A 14,075-nucleotide genomic window follows, 5' to 3' on the forward strand; every position below is an offset into this window, starting at 1 on the left:
CTGAACTAGGTCAAGGGGAGGCTAATCCATTTTATGTAAACTTGTTCATTAATTTGGCATTTTTCATCCGCAACAAAACAGGAACAAAGAAAAAAAGAGAAGTTAATCAAATAATAAATTCTTATAAAACAACGACAGGAAGCTTTGGAGATGAATATACGTGCAAATGAACAATATAAAGTTAGCGTCAGAATCATGAACAGGCTCTTCGAGCGACCTTCACCTTAGCATTTGTTCATTGTTGATATATTTTGCGATGTGTTGACTTCTGAAATAAAATGTTTCGTGGCCCGGTCTTTTACAGCTCTCTTAGCTCACGTCACCTAACACAGGTAAATTATCTGAAACGAAAAATGCATTGTGCTAGTTTTTATATTGCGAATATTGCTGAAGTCTCTGTGCTATGGCTATTCGGTTCCACAAATTATCGATGCCCTTCACAAAATTTAGAAAAGGCCCCAGGGCCTCAGTCACTAACATTGTCAATGAGTAACAAAATAAAAAGGTGCATTATTAGCAATCCGGGCTTATATTGATTTGTCTTCGTGGGATGATGATGTTGTACAGTTTCATCATTAATTATTCATTGGTACCACATTCAAAATTTAAAAATTTCATAAGAGTGTTCGATCCCTGCATTGGCCGAGAAAGTTCACCCAGACTTTCCGGCGTGGTTCCCCGTTGTCAGTGATGCAGGACGGAGGGCCTGGCAAGGACAGCTGTCTAGTTATTCTGATGAGATGAAAAACCTAGGGTCCGTGTACACATTGGCGTACACGTAAAAGATCCCTTGACATTTGGAATTCGATATAAAAGTAGGCCGTAGTGCTGCTGTCCGGGCAAAATTCCCCTCATAGCACACTGTATGGCTTATGCCCGTCTTTATTAACCCAGTTCGGAGCAAAACAGTAGGACGTTAAACCCCATATTTCATTTCATTTTATAAGAGTTTGCTAGGAGTTTTAACAAATGCTGGTGAAATCGAACCACTTAAATTACTAGGCCTACTCTCTACGAGAACATAGGCCTACCGGTAACTAAAAATGTTTAGATATACTGATGTGCTTGTTTTTAGCTACGATTGGATGCCTTTAGTTCCAAGTGGCAAACTAAATTTCTTTATTATGTACAATCTTAAAAATAAGTTAATTTTATGCTATTAGTAGGCTACTTATTACACATAGTATACGCAGCCCAATCTACGGAAACAACATTCATTTTTCAGCAAATATTGACAAAGTAAATGAAGCGTTGTTTTTATCAAAATTGATACGGACATTTCATAATTACGGCGTATTACTCCTGTGCAACTCTGATCAGGCTAGTACTTTGATTGGCTATTGCACACAAGGCCCCGTCTTTAAATTTAAAAGTCGGAAAAAGCAATCTACTATCGCTTCAATTTAAAAAGAAGGGATTTGTATCCGTGTCAGGTAGGATTTTCTGCTTAATTGTTGTTGAGTGTGGCAGAAATGTTATAAATAACAATAACCAATCATTGTTTTGGTGAAAAATATTGTCAATTTTGCTTACTGAGACCCGATGTGATTTCGTTCGACTTTGCTACGTGGAACTATGTAGGACCATCTCTTATCTCGAAACACGGGAGGGTTGAGTGATGAGGTTTGTTATCTACCTTACTACTAGTACGGTAAGTCTAATTATGTAGCCCTAGGCCCTAACTTGGCCTAAGTGCTTGTCTTTTTGATAATGATGTCATTGCTAGCCTGCGATATTTAGTGGATTGGAATACATTTTCTGAAAGATGATTAAATGTAAAAATCGATGCGATTGGAATTTGGGTCATTTCAGAATGTGCATGTGAAGGTAGCTTTAAGGGTTACTGATTTTAATTCCATTCTTCATTAATGTATTTCTGTATTGTCATTTGTTTGTCAGATAAACATGTATTTTTCCCAACCATCAGGATGTTTAGTTTTAGTAATGGTACCAATATTGGCATATTTATAAAGCAGAAAATTGATGGACGTGGTTACAGAGTCAACAATTAAGCCTTGCGTAGAACATTTAAAAATTTTAATATTCTATTTTTAGAGTGTAAGATGTGCTCATAAAATACCTATAGATAAAGCATGGGCTGCTGGTGCTGAAAAAGAGCTTAAAGGCAAAGATGTAGAATCTACTTTGACTTGGAGAACACATGAGGTAAGGCAAGCTGTTTCAATATGTCCTTTCAAAACTTGATTTCTAGCATTATAAATATTTTTTGAAAAACACAAGGATATAAAAAAATTTTGCCAAATCTATTACATTTTGTCTTTGAAACTAAGTTTTGTTGAGCAGGATCTCCCAATTTCCATATATTTTTTTTTTTTCATACCAGAATAACTATTAATTTTAAGAAAAAAAAAGAGATAGAAAATTGCTGTGTACTGATAAACTGTTTTTACACTTGTTTTAAATCTTATTTTCAGGGCATCGACATAAAACCAGTTTATACTAAAGATGATTCTGTTGACATACCTAAAGAAATACCTGGTCATTTTCCATATACCCGAGGTCCCTATTCTACTATGTATACACATAGACCCTGGACCATTAGACAGGTACCATAGATTATATTTTATGATATAAGATGAAGCGTAACATTGAATGCTAATTTTACTATTCAAATATGATTATTTAATATGAATATTTGATACTATTAAAATGATTTTTCTTTTTTTATTATTTTTGATGAATTTGCAAATCAATGTACTGTACATGTATTTATCATTTTCTGTTTGTTTATATTTTAATGTTAGTTGATTTCATTCAATTAATATTATTAAATATTTCATAGGAGGCAAATATATCAAATTCATTTGTTTATAAAAACATCGACCTGTACTTAAAATTGTATATTACGTATACCTGTTCTGTAATATAAAAGATACAAGATGATACATGTAGGTCACAAATAGTATACCCCAGAGTGAATTTTTTATAAACTTAATTCCAGGATTTCATATTAGGATGATTACTCCAATATTTTATATAATCTGTGGAGGATAGCAATCTTCATAACTTCCAGCAAAAATGTAAAATGATTGTAGACTTAATATCATGTAGGTCACAAATAGTATACCCCAGAGTGAATTTTTTATAAACTTAATTCCAGGATTTCATATTAGGATGATTACTCCAATATTTTATATAATCTGTGGAGGATAGCAATCTTCATAACTTCCAGCAAAAATGTAAAATGATTGTAGACTTAATATCATGAAATAGTGATTTAGTGAGAGTTTCCATTTATTAAAGTTATATTAGCTATTATGTCTGCACTTTTAGATTTGCAATATATAATAACATGCAATTGAATGTCTGATAATATAATTTGAAAATGACTTTATAGATGTTTATATGTTGTTAATACAGTATGCAGGTTTTAGTACAGTAGAAGAAAGTAACAAGTTTTATAGAGAGAATATAGCAGCTGGTCAACAAGGTCTTAGTGTAGCATTTGATCTACCAACACACAGAGGGTTAGTATACAGTCCTGTTAACCAGTCTCTATCACCCACACTATGACTGACGCAGCTATTATATATATGCTATTGGCAGAGATTAAATTTGAAGGGTTTTTAAAAAAGAATGAAGACATTTGATCATATTCAGCTTCACATGTAATATTATGCTTTTGTTTCCACAAGAAGTATATTTTTGTTAGGGGAGTATGCTGGTATGACTGGCAACCCATGTTTTTTTTTCTGGTTAACCCATCTCTATCACCCACACTATGATTGACACAACCATGATTGACACAACTTTGACACAACTATGCTATTGGCAGAGATTAAAGTTGAAAGTTTTTTTTAAAAAAAAAAAAATGGAAACAATTGATCATATTCAGCTTCACATGTCATATTATGCTTTCGTTTCCACAAGTAGTTTATTGTTTTTAGGGGAGTATGTTGGTATCATGGCTGGCAACTCATGTTTTTTTCTGTTTATTTGTAGATATGATTCTGATAATCCCCGTGTGGTAGGAGATGTTGGTATGGCTGGTGTTGCCATTGATTCTGTTGAAGATACAAAGATTTTATTTGATGGTATACCCTTAAACAAGATATCAACATCTATGACTATGAATGGTGCAGTATTACCTATAATGGCCATGTATATTGTCTCTGCTGAGGAACAGGTATAGCAGTGAATTAATGAAATATACACACTGATGAAGCACAAAATGATTGAGCACAAAGTTATCAAAATGAACTGTTTACCTTGAAAGAGAACACTGTGTCTGTCATAGTTAAAAAAAATATTACGAATTGAAATAATTTTAAACAGAGATTATTAGCATTTATAACATTTATACATTCTTAACATGCAAGCATTAATTTCATGTTTTATATGCATGTAAATCTTGTGAACTCTAATAATAGAAAGTAATCTAGTAAAATGATTGTTTTAAATGGAAGATGATTTGTACATAGGCTTACTTCACCTGCAACTTTATCAGTTTTCCAAATAAGCTAGCAATGATGTATTTTCTATTTGGAATCTCCAGTGCTGCCATTTTTATCTACTCTGATATATACCCGGTATGTATTTCCAGGGTGCCAAGCAATCAGAAATGGCTGGAACTATTCAGAATGATATTTTAAAAGAATTTATGGTTCGCAACACATACATTTTTCCTCCAGAGCCATCTATGAGAATAATTGGTGATATCTTTTCCTACACTTCCAAGGTCAGTTAATATACATTTACTATCTTTTGGACCTTTTAAATTAACTTCATGCCGAATTCTCATGCTATTGGGTTTTATGAATAGTTATAAACAAAACCCAAAAACTTTTTGAGTCTAATTATTTTCAATATCTGGTTTTCTCCTAATACTAAAAGACCCCCTACCTGCAAGCGAATTATTGAAATAAAATTGAACCATAAGATAGTTAGTCCTGAAATGACCCCATTTCTCTCTCTCTATTTTTCAATTTCTTTTCTTTTTCGTTTTCTTTTCAGAATATGCCCAAGTTTAATTCTATCTCTATATCTGGTTATCATATGCAAGAAGCTGGAGCAGATGCAGTATTAGAGTTAGCTTTTACTTTAGCTGATGGTTTACAGTATGTTAGAACAGGTCAGTATTAGATAGTACATTTAGTCGAACAAGTCAATATTATAGTTAGAACAGGTGGTCAATATCAGGTATAGTCAATATTTTAGATGCTGCATTATAATTAGAACAGATGGTCAATATTAGATGTGATATCGTTAGATGTGATTAGAACAGGTGGTCAATATTTGATGCTGTATTTTAATTAGAACAGCTAGTCATTATTAGGTGTGATATAGTTAGAGCAACTCAGTATTAGATGGCACATTATAGTTAGAACAGGTGGTCAATATTATGCTGTATTATAGGTACAATAAGTGGTCAATATTATTTGTGATGTAGTTAAAACAAGTCAATATAAGATGCTGTATTACAGCGGTAGATAAGTCAATATTATATGCTGTATTATAATTAGAACAGATATCATATATGATATAGTTAGAAGAAGTCAGTATTAGATGCTGTATTATATGTATATAGTTAGCACAGGTCAGTATTAGATGTTTTACAGTATTATAGTTAGAACAAGTCAGTATTAGATGTGATATATAGTTAGAACATTTAAGTCAGATTTCTCCCTCTGAGAATATTCTTGTGATTTGGTTTTGGCTCATGGTTCAAGAAAAGCATTAGAGTTTTTATGCTTTGGAAACATTTAAATAATATGTAATATTTTGAAGTTTTTTTTATGCACTGTATTGTTTTTTTTTTTCAGGATTAGAATGTGGCCTTGAAATTGATAAATTTGCTCCTCGACTATCATTTTTCTGGGGTATTGGAATGAATTTTTATATGGTAAGTTTAAAAATAATTTTTTGTATGGTAAGTTTAAAAGTAATTCTTAATTCTTTTAAGTAGTTAGTTTGTGTTTCACAATTGTTTATATTAGAAATGGTGAATAATGATATCATTTTATCAGTTGTATTATAGTAAATGTTGCTATATACGTAAAAGAAAAGTAATTTTAATGATGGCACCTTTTATAATTTTTGAAGGAGATAGCTAAACTTAGAGCAGGACGAAGATTATGGGCAGAAATGATCAAAGAAAAATTTAAACCTCAGAAATCAAAATCTCTTTTATTACGATGTCATTGTCAGACTTCAGGCTGGAGCTTAACAGAACAGGTAGAGACTTTTTTAAATGGAATTGTCAGTTGCTTAAAATGAGAATATTTTCAAATACCAGTACTCTTTATTTAGGTTGTTTGACCAATATAATCTGTGACATTTATCTTCATCAGAATTGAAGCTGGTAAAGAAAAATGAATAACAAATTTACTCCTCGAATCGCAAAATATCAAAGTGCATTCTGTAGCATCATGAATTCACTTCACTTACGGTAGTAGGTATGTCCCGATATGCTACTATTGTGATTATTGATAGATCAAAGTAATACAACCTTGAATAACTCTTTAGGATAAATAAGATAAACCTGGTATTATTAGGTGTACAGGACTTATCATTTGATACAATATTTACAATTATCTTGATACTTTCCTTGGGTACAGAATAATGACATGACTGTCACCTAACTTGAAGCTATCTTATTGGCATTAATTATCTTCTTTAATTGATATTTCAGGATCCGTATAATAATATAATGCGCACAACAATAGAAGCTATGGCTGCTGTTTTTGGTGGCACTCAATCTCTGCATACTAATGCTTTTGATGAAGCTTTGGGTCTGCCAACTAAATTTAGTGCCAGGATAGCCAGAAATACACAGATTGTTTTACAAGAAGAATCAGGAGTTGCAAATGTAAGACTGAAAATATTTTTTTATTGAATGGATTAAAGTTTATTTAATTTAAACATTTATTAACACATGTGTCTAAAACTTATCTTGAATAGAGTAAAATCCAATAAAAATACCAATAAAAAGTATTATGAATGTACTTAATATTTTAGTCTGTTTTGTTCAATGTTACTAACATCCCTGTTGAAAGATAAAGGAATTCAATTTTTTATAGGATGTCCTTGATATCTAAAGGCTTTAGATACGAAATTTATAAAATGTTTAGGAGCTGGCTAAGTGGATAAGCTACTGGCCCTGAAACCTAACGTTCACTGGTTCGATCTCTGACTGGCCGACAAAGTACCTTGTGTTTTTTCCAGCTTGGTTTCACTTGTCAGTAATGCAGGACGGATGGCCTGGCAAGGAACAGCTTCTAGTAGTTCGAATGGGATGAAAAACCGACATCCTGTGTATATATTGGTGTGCGGGGAATTAGAAATAAGATTAAGCTGTAGTGCATGGCATATGTCTGTCTTCATCAGCTCGGATGTTGAGCCAAATATCTTTAACTCCAATTGCGTATTTTCACGGAGATAATGTACCTCACTCTTTGTTCTAGGTAGCAGATCCATGGGGAGGTTCATACATGATGGAGAGTCTAACCAATGATATTTATGAAAAAGCTCTTGCTCTTATTAATGAGGTATGGTGAGAAAGTTCTATGACATCTATTAATTTATTAGACATAAATTTAATTCACGATGAGCTTGAAATGAATAGTGTGAGATAGAAATGTAAGTCTAGGATACACATACACATTAATTATACAAATACAAAAAAATTGTGTTGTCAAGTTGAACATGCTTTATTTTATGTATGCATGATTATGATTATTTTTGCATAGATTGAAGAAATGGGTGGTATGGCTAAAGCAGTGGCATCTGGTATGCCTAAATTAAGAATAGAAGAATGTGCTGCCAGGCGACAAGCCAGGATTGACAGTGGTCAAGGTATAGAAATATAGTTGTATGAAATATATTTGACCAATAACCCACTTGATACTGGACTCACCCGCTAAAACAACCCAGCTTCAAATCATGAAAGCAATCTTATAATTAGTAGACCAATGAAAACACTGAGCTATTATTGCTATTTAAATATGACACTAGTTAGGAGCTGGTAATGCTCAATACCATTGCTTTGTGAATATGCCCAATCATTGACCACAATCAGATGAAATCGGTACAGAAATCATTAAGTCCTTCACCAGTACTGAGTATGGTAAACTATTCAGAAATGGCATCATTTCAGTTATACTCCAGTGTAATATTGACTGATCGACAATAAAAATAAAACACAGGCAGCTTCGGCACTAATAAGTTATGTTTATATTAAAGACGATTGTCCACTTGTTTTTTAGTCTAACAACAGATAGATAATCCTGACAGTTAACGGTACTCGAAACAATTTTTAAAAAGACATAGTACCCTCATTCACACACTAATCTTAAGACACATGATTTTAGTGCTTTAGAATCCCTTGCAAACCTCTTGTTAAAGTTGAATCAGTCCAAAAATGCTTCTTTTCTGTTCAGTATCTACAAAGATCTGATGATATAATAAGACATATAATAAGACACCAACATCTTTATTTGCCATGCCACAAAATTGATGGGCTTGTTTCAAATCATATTTATGGGCCTGTTATAAATGAATTAAGCCTTGAGAAATTTGATACTTTAAGGAACACTGTAAGCCAGGTATCATTTAATCGTGTGTATCTAGCACTAATTTCTTTCATTCATTTAATATCAAATCTTTGATTAAAAATTTGTAAAAATCGTTTAAAATCATCAAAAATTATCTAATTTGTACTTGTGTCCAGTTTAAAGCTGACTGATTAATTTTGATAATGAGTGTTGCGGACTTCATCAATACTAAATGATCTTTCAATATGGCATCCCCCATTTACCATTTGAATCGACAATTAGTAATTCTGTTTCTGTACTGACTTCACGCAATCTTAAATTTAGTGTGGCGCCAGAAGGTAGGTGGCCTTAATTTTAGTAACAGTCATCTTAGAAATAGGTGGACCACCTCCTTTAATTTGATTGTACATCTATTTGTAGAAGTTATTGTTGGTGTAAATAAACATCGTTTAAAAGATGAAGAACCTATAGATGTATTAATCGTTGATAACACAGCTGTTAGAGAAGGACAAATAGCTAGAATTAAAAAAGTCAGAGAAACAAGGGATCAGAAAAAAGTATGTTATTGTCGTTGCCCCTATCCGTCTGTCCACAATTTGGTTGTGGACACTCTACAGGTCACAATTTTTCTCTGATTTTGACAAAACTTGAAATATAGGTTTATCTCCCAAAGATCTTGGCTCCTTTCGATATTGGCATGTATCGGAACGTAACTTCATGGATAATGGCCCCTAATTGTACGAAAAATCTTGTTTTTAGCTTGTATCCTATTTTGATGAAAATCAAAATATATGTTTGTAACCCAACGATCTTGGTTCCGGTCAATATTCATGCATATTGGACCGTGACTTCCTGGATTATAGACCCTAATTGAACGAAAAATCACTTTTTTAGCGTGTGGTCCCTCTAGAGGTCACAATTGTTATACGACTTTGTTGATCCGCAATAGATAAGGGCTAATTATGGACAATTGAAGAATGTCTCACTTGACTTTTTTTACGTTTCGGTTATCATTAACATGAGATGCAGTTTGCCACTTCGGGTATGTATACCATAGGATTGCCATCCCTGTTGCTTCATAATGTTGCTGATGGTAGGATCAGCCGACTATTACTGCATAGTAGCAATGAAAATCTCCATATAGATTTTAAAGTTTCTATATAATGCTAACACGCCAACTTGCTCTATCAAGTCTTGGTGATATCATGCATTCTGATGATCATTTTTTTCTGGTTGTCTGATATATTTGTAGGCTGAAGAATGTTTGTCTGCTATAACTGAATGTTGTAAGAGTCATGATGGTAATTTATTAGCATTAAGTATAGAAGCTGCTAGAGCTAGATGTACTGTGGGAGAAATAACTGATGCTATGGAACTTGTAAGTAATAATTATATATCGTTATAGTAAAACATTATGGCAGATCTTTCGACAAAATTCATTTTGAATGCTGTTAACTGAGTTATTTTTCAGAATGTTATAAGGCTTTTTGTGCAACTGAACCAATCAAAATATTTATTGGATGAAATTGGAGGTCCCGGGTTGGATCCCGGTGTTGGCTCGAGAAACGTCCTCGGGATCAACCGTCATGGATTCCTGTTGTAAGATTGGCAGGACGGAGAGCCTGGCAAGGACAGTGCCTAGTCATTCACCTTAGCACGCATGCAGTGCACATAATTCAAAGAATCCTTGACAGTTGGAATTCAAATTTTGTCATTTGTTATTTCTTAATATATATTTTTAAAGTACAAGAGACCCAAAGTGTGTATATCATTTGCAGGAATAAATTTAAACTGACTGGATAATGTTTGTTCTTTTGACCAGGTTTTCCAGAGGCACACAGCTACAGGTAGATTAGTTAGTGGAGCATATAAAACAGAATTTGCTGAAAAGGATGAATTACAGAAAGTTATGGATAGAATAAAGGTATATTTATATGTATATACTACTACTTGTATATATTGAAAAACTCACTCGACTCCTGTCACATTGTGAAGTTCAGGAAATTGTGAGGTTCTTTCTCATTGTAACTTCCGTTTCCATCATTACTGACAGTCAGTAGGTCTTTCACACACGCATCTCAAAATAACATGTATCCAGTGCAGATAATTAGTTTTATACAACCCTCAAAACAATAAAATAATTGATGGCGATTAAAATGTAATTATCTAAATGCTGCTACACGATTCTATTTATTATCTAGCAAGAAACCATTTTATATCAGAGAAATACTGAACAAATAAGCAGATATAGAAATGTTTTTTGTAAACTCGATATTGTATTTTCACGTTATTTTTCCAGCAATTTATTGAACATGAAGGAAGAAGACCAAGAATTTTAGTAGCTAAAGTTGGACAAGATGGTCATGATAGAGGTGGTAAAGTAATAGCTACTGGTTTCGCTGATGTTGGTTTTGATGTAGATATTGGACCATTATTTGCTGTAGGTATTCAATTTTTATGACTCCATTATGTGGCCTATTTTGTTTTCTTTTGATCAGGTAAATATATGCAGGTAAAGAAATACAACTGTCCAGGCATCCTTGATATGCTCAGCTATAAGATCAAGAAGAGTTTAACAGTTGTTAAATTCTCAGTATCTCTTTCAAAGAAGAAATTAATTTAAAAAGTATAGACTTGCACAGTGAAGTGTCAGGTATTTGTGTATTTGTGGCAGAATACTCTGAAACTTTTGAAAAGATGCTATGTTTTCATGAAAAGCATATAAATCTCTGATCGATACACCTCTTGCCACATTGCCAGTCATCTCCTCAATTGTTTTTATAAAGGTGTAAAAATGTAAGTTGTCAAATAAATAAAACAATGATAAATGTAAATAATGATGATGTTCCAAGTGGAAGTTTAATTTCTTCTTTGAGGGGTTGTGATCAGATGCTGGTTTCTAGAATGGGGTCGCAACCAACAAAAGGTTGGGAACTACTGTATTAGATACATTGGACATGAAAACCATATCAGTCAACTTTAACAAAAAGCCTTGTACCAAAAATAATTTAAAACGATCAAAGCTAATGAGAGTTATGGTAATCTAACTAGTTTCTCTGTTGCTTTGATGCAGCCATCTTTTTTCCTCTTAGATTATTCTATCCACAAACACCAAGGCCAAACTACTACCACACTGATATTTTAATCATCTAGGCCTAGATTATTGAAAACATTTTTAAGGCCTTCTTTTTGTTAAATTTAAAAAAGGAAAATAATTAACTTTCCGGTGCATTGAAGCCTCAGAAAAATTCCCATAGGCCTATTTAAAAAAAGATAAATTTCAATTTCATTACATTTATTATATTCAGACACCAAGGGAGGCAGCACAGCAAGCAGTTGATGCTGATGTACATGTAGTAGGAGTTAGTTCCCTTGCTGCAGGACATAAAACATTAATACCAGAATTGGTAAAAGAATTACAGAAAATGGGACGTCCGTAAGTAATTTCTTCTTTAACAGTGCTTTTCGAGTTACTAATTTAAAGTTAAGAAAATAACAGTAATTGGATCAGATATTTCTAGGCTTGACACCGGGCTTAAATGCCATTGATGATTTTATGATTTGGTTGCAGATTAAATTTTGAAACGGCTGAGCTGTTTCCATCCCTAAATGTATAGTCTGCTAGTCCTAATTTCTATAATGACACTTCAATGGCTGTAAATTAGATTCTATACACAGTTTAGGTTGTATGAAAGTCTTTCACAGTAAAGCGGTGGACACATTAGACAAATCTAATAAAGACAGATGACTTATTGAACACTATATTATACAACACCATATGCTTCACCATTATAGTTGAAATTATAAAAGTGAAAACGGTTCTCTTAATTTCAGTGATATTATAGTAGTAGCCGGTGGAGTTATTCCCCCTCAAGATTATGACTTTTTATACAAATCTGGTTGTTCTGCTATATTTGGACCAGGTAAATATGTAATTTATCTATACTATATGTCGTTTTGGGACCATTCAATTTTCATTGATGCACAAACCGGAAAGTTGGAACAACAGTTAAACAGAACGGAATACTATCATGCACATATTCTGTCTCTGCCGATCAAATACTTGCTTATATCGTCTGCAGAGTATGCCGGAAATTTTCAATTAATCAAATCTTTGTAAATATGAAACGTAAACTAATTTTGGACAGATTCTGGACAGATTCGGAGACTCAACTTTCATAATATTGTAGTTTGCAAGGGATCAAAAGTTATGATGAGCTGCTTTCCATCTACATTTATTTTTTTATTTTGAAACAGGAACAAGGATACCCGATGCAGCCATTCAAGTTATTGATATTTTAGAATCTGATAATAATAACACATCACGACAGAAAGCAGTGTGAAGATAGAGGAGTGTAATGTTAAGATAGTGTACATAAAACTATTATTCTATTTCAGAGAAAAAGTGTTGTAAAGTGCTAGATTATGATATTTCATAAACAACACTATAAAAAATTATTCTCTATATTTTAGAGGGAAGGCAGGAGTATGAGTAAAACTGCTTTGTTTTGTTTGTTACACGACAATTTTATGTTACTGCTAGCTATAATCACCCAAAATAGCTTTTTATCTGAATGTATATGGTTCCAATTTCTAACAAATTCAAAATACTTACTTTAAAATTATGAAAGCCTTAAGCATTTACGATAAGACTGGGGCTGAAATCTCGTCCACATATCCTTGCCAATAAAATTTAAATACACAAATTTGACATAGCCGGTAAATTAAAATAAAGTGTTGAGATTTTACATGTCAGATAAGGGGAATGACTTGCTGGTAATGTCCCTTGTAATGATTTACATATATAAGCTAATTGTTGCTTCAGATTATGTGCCCCACTGATGTAATTAGGGGAGGGTGTTGCACTGGACCATCAAAATGTGCCCAATAATTATTTTTAATCAAGCAAATAATGCTGTTTTGTGGGTATTTTTATCAGGGAAGTCTCCCTTATCTTCTATCACTCCCCATTATTATCAATTTAAATAATTTTAAAATTTTGTGGTCTCTTCCCCCACATTTCAAAAATCCTGCATCCATTATATCTGCTGCCCCCTACTTGTTAATGCTAGGTTTTCCCCAGTGTCCATGATCCTTGTATTTAGTAGCATGATAAATTATCAGCTTGATAGATATATCTGTATTTCGAAAAATTTAATGATAGTTGGTCAAATTTGATGATAGATTAAAGGTCCAACAGACCTGAGGCTAATAAATAGTGTGTATACTGATACAGCTCTCAGATCAAATCTGTAACAACCTTGCCAGTGGTTACCCGATGCTTCTTGTCACTGGTTAGTCAAAGTTTGTGTTTGTGTGTGGTCCAGCATTGATTTCAAAGAAATAGATCCCTAATGTCAACAAGATATTTATATCTGATGGATACATGTATATATATGTATGTTGAATTTTGCAAATAAATTGTTGGCATGTAAAAACAAATCTACAACGTTTTCACCATTGGGTCCATTCCTGTCCTGGTAAGCAAGTTGCCTATTTCATGCCACAAATAATTAGCTGATGAGCCCATTGTGTTAAGCTGTCTCGCATTGTGGAAGAAAA

The 14,075-nt window shown here is 33.0% G+C and overlaps 1 protein-coding gene across 1 annotated transcript; it reads left to right on the top strand.

Annotated features, from left to right (window-relative positions):
* The first annotated feature begins 205 nt into the window (after positions 1-205).
* Positions 206-13,962, top strand: LOC126831624 (methylmalonyl-CoA mutase, mitochondrial). Its single transcript, XM_050562204.1, has 19 exons — positions 206-332; positions 2,056-2,166; positions 2,436-2,567; positions 3,382-3,488; positions 3,964-4,147; positions 4,565-4,699; positions 4,975-5,092; positions 5,784-5,863; positions 6,064-6,195; positions 6,653-6,829; positions 7,425-7,508; positions 7,710-7,815; positions 8,934-9,070; positions 9,766-9,891; positions 10,336-10,437; positions 10,813-10,953; positions 11,822-11,949; positions 12,348-12,436; positions 12,771-13,962. The coding sequence occupies exons 1-19, from the start codon at positions 279-281 to the stop codon at positions 12,854-12,856; spliced, it is 2,229 nt and encodes a 742-aa protein (XP_050418161.1). The 5' UTR covers positions 206-278; the 3' UTR covers positions 12,857-13,962.
* The last annotated feature ends 113 nt before the right edge of the window (positions 13,963-14,075 follow it).

Source organism: Patella vulgata, chromosome 9 (genome assembly GCF_932274485.2).
Source record: "Patella vulgata chromosome 9, xgPatVulg1.2, whole genome shotgun sequence".
NCBI classification, from domain to species: Eukaryota; Metazoa; Mollusca; class Gastropoda; family Patellidae; genus Patella; species Patella vulgata.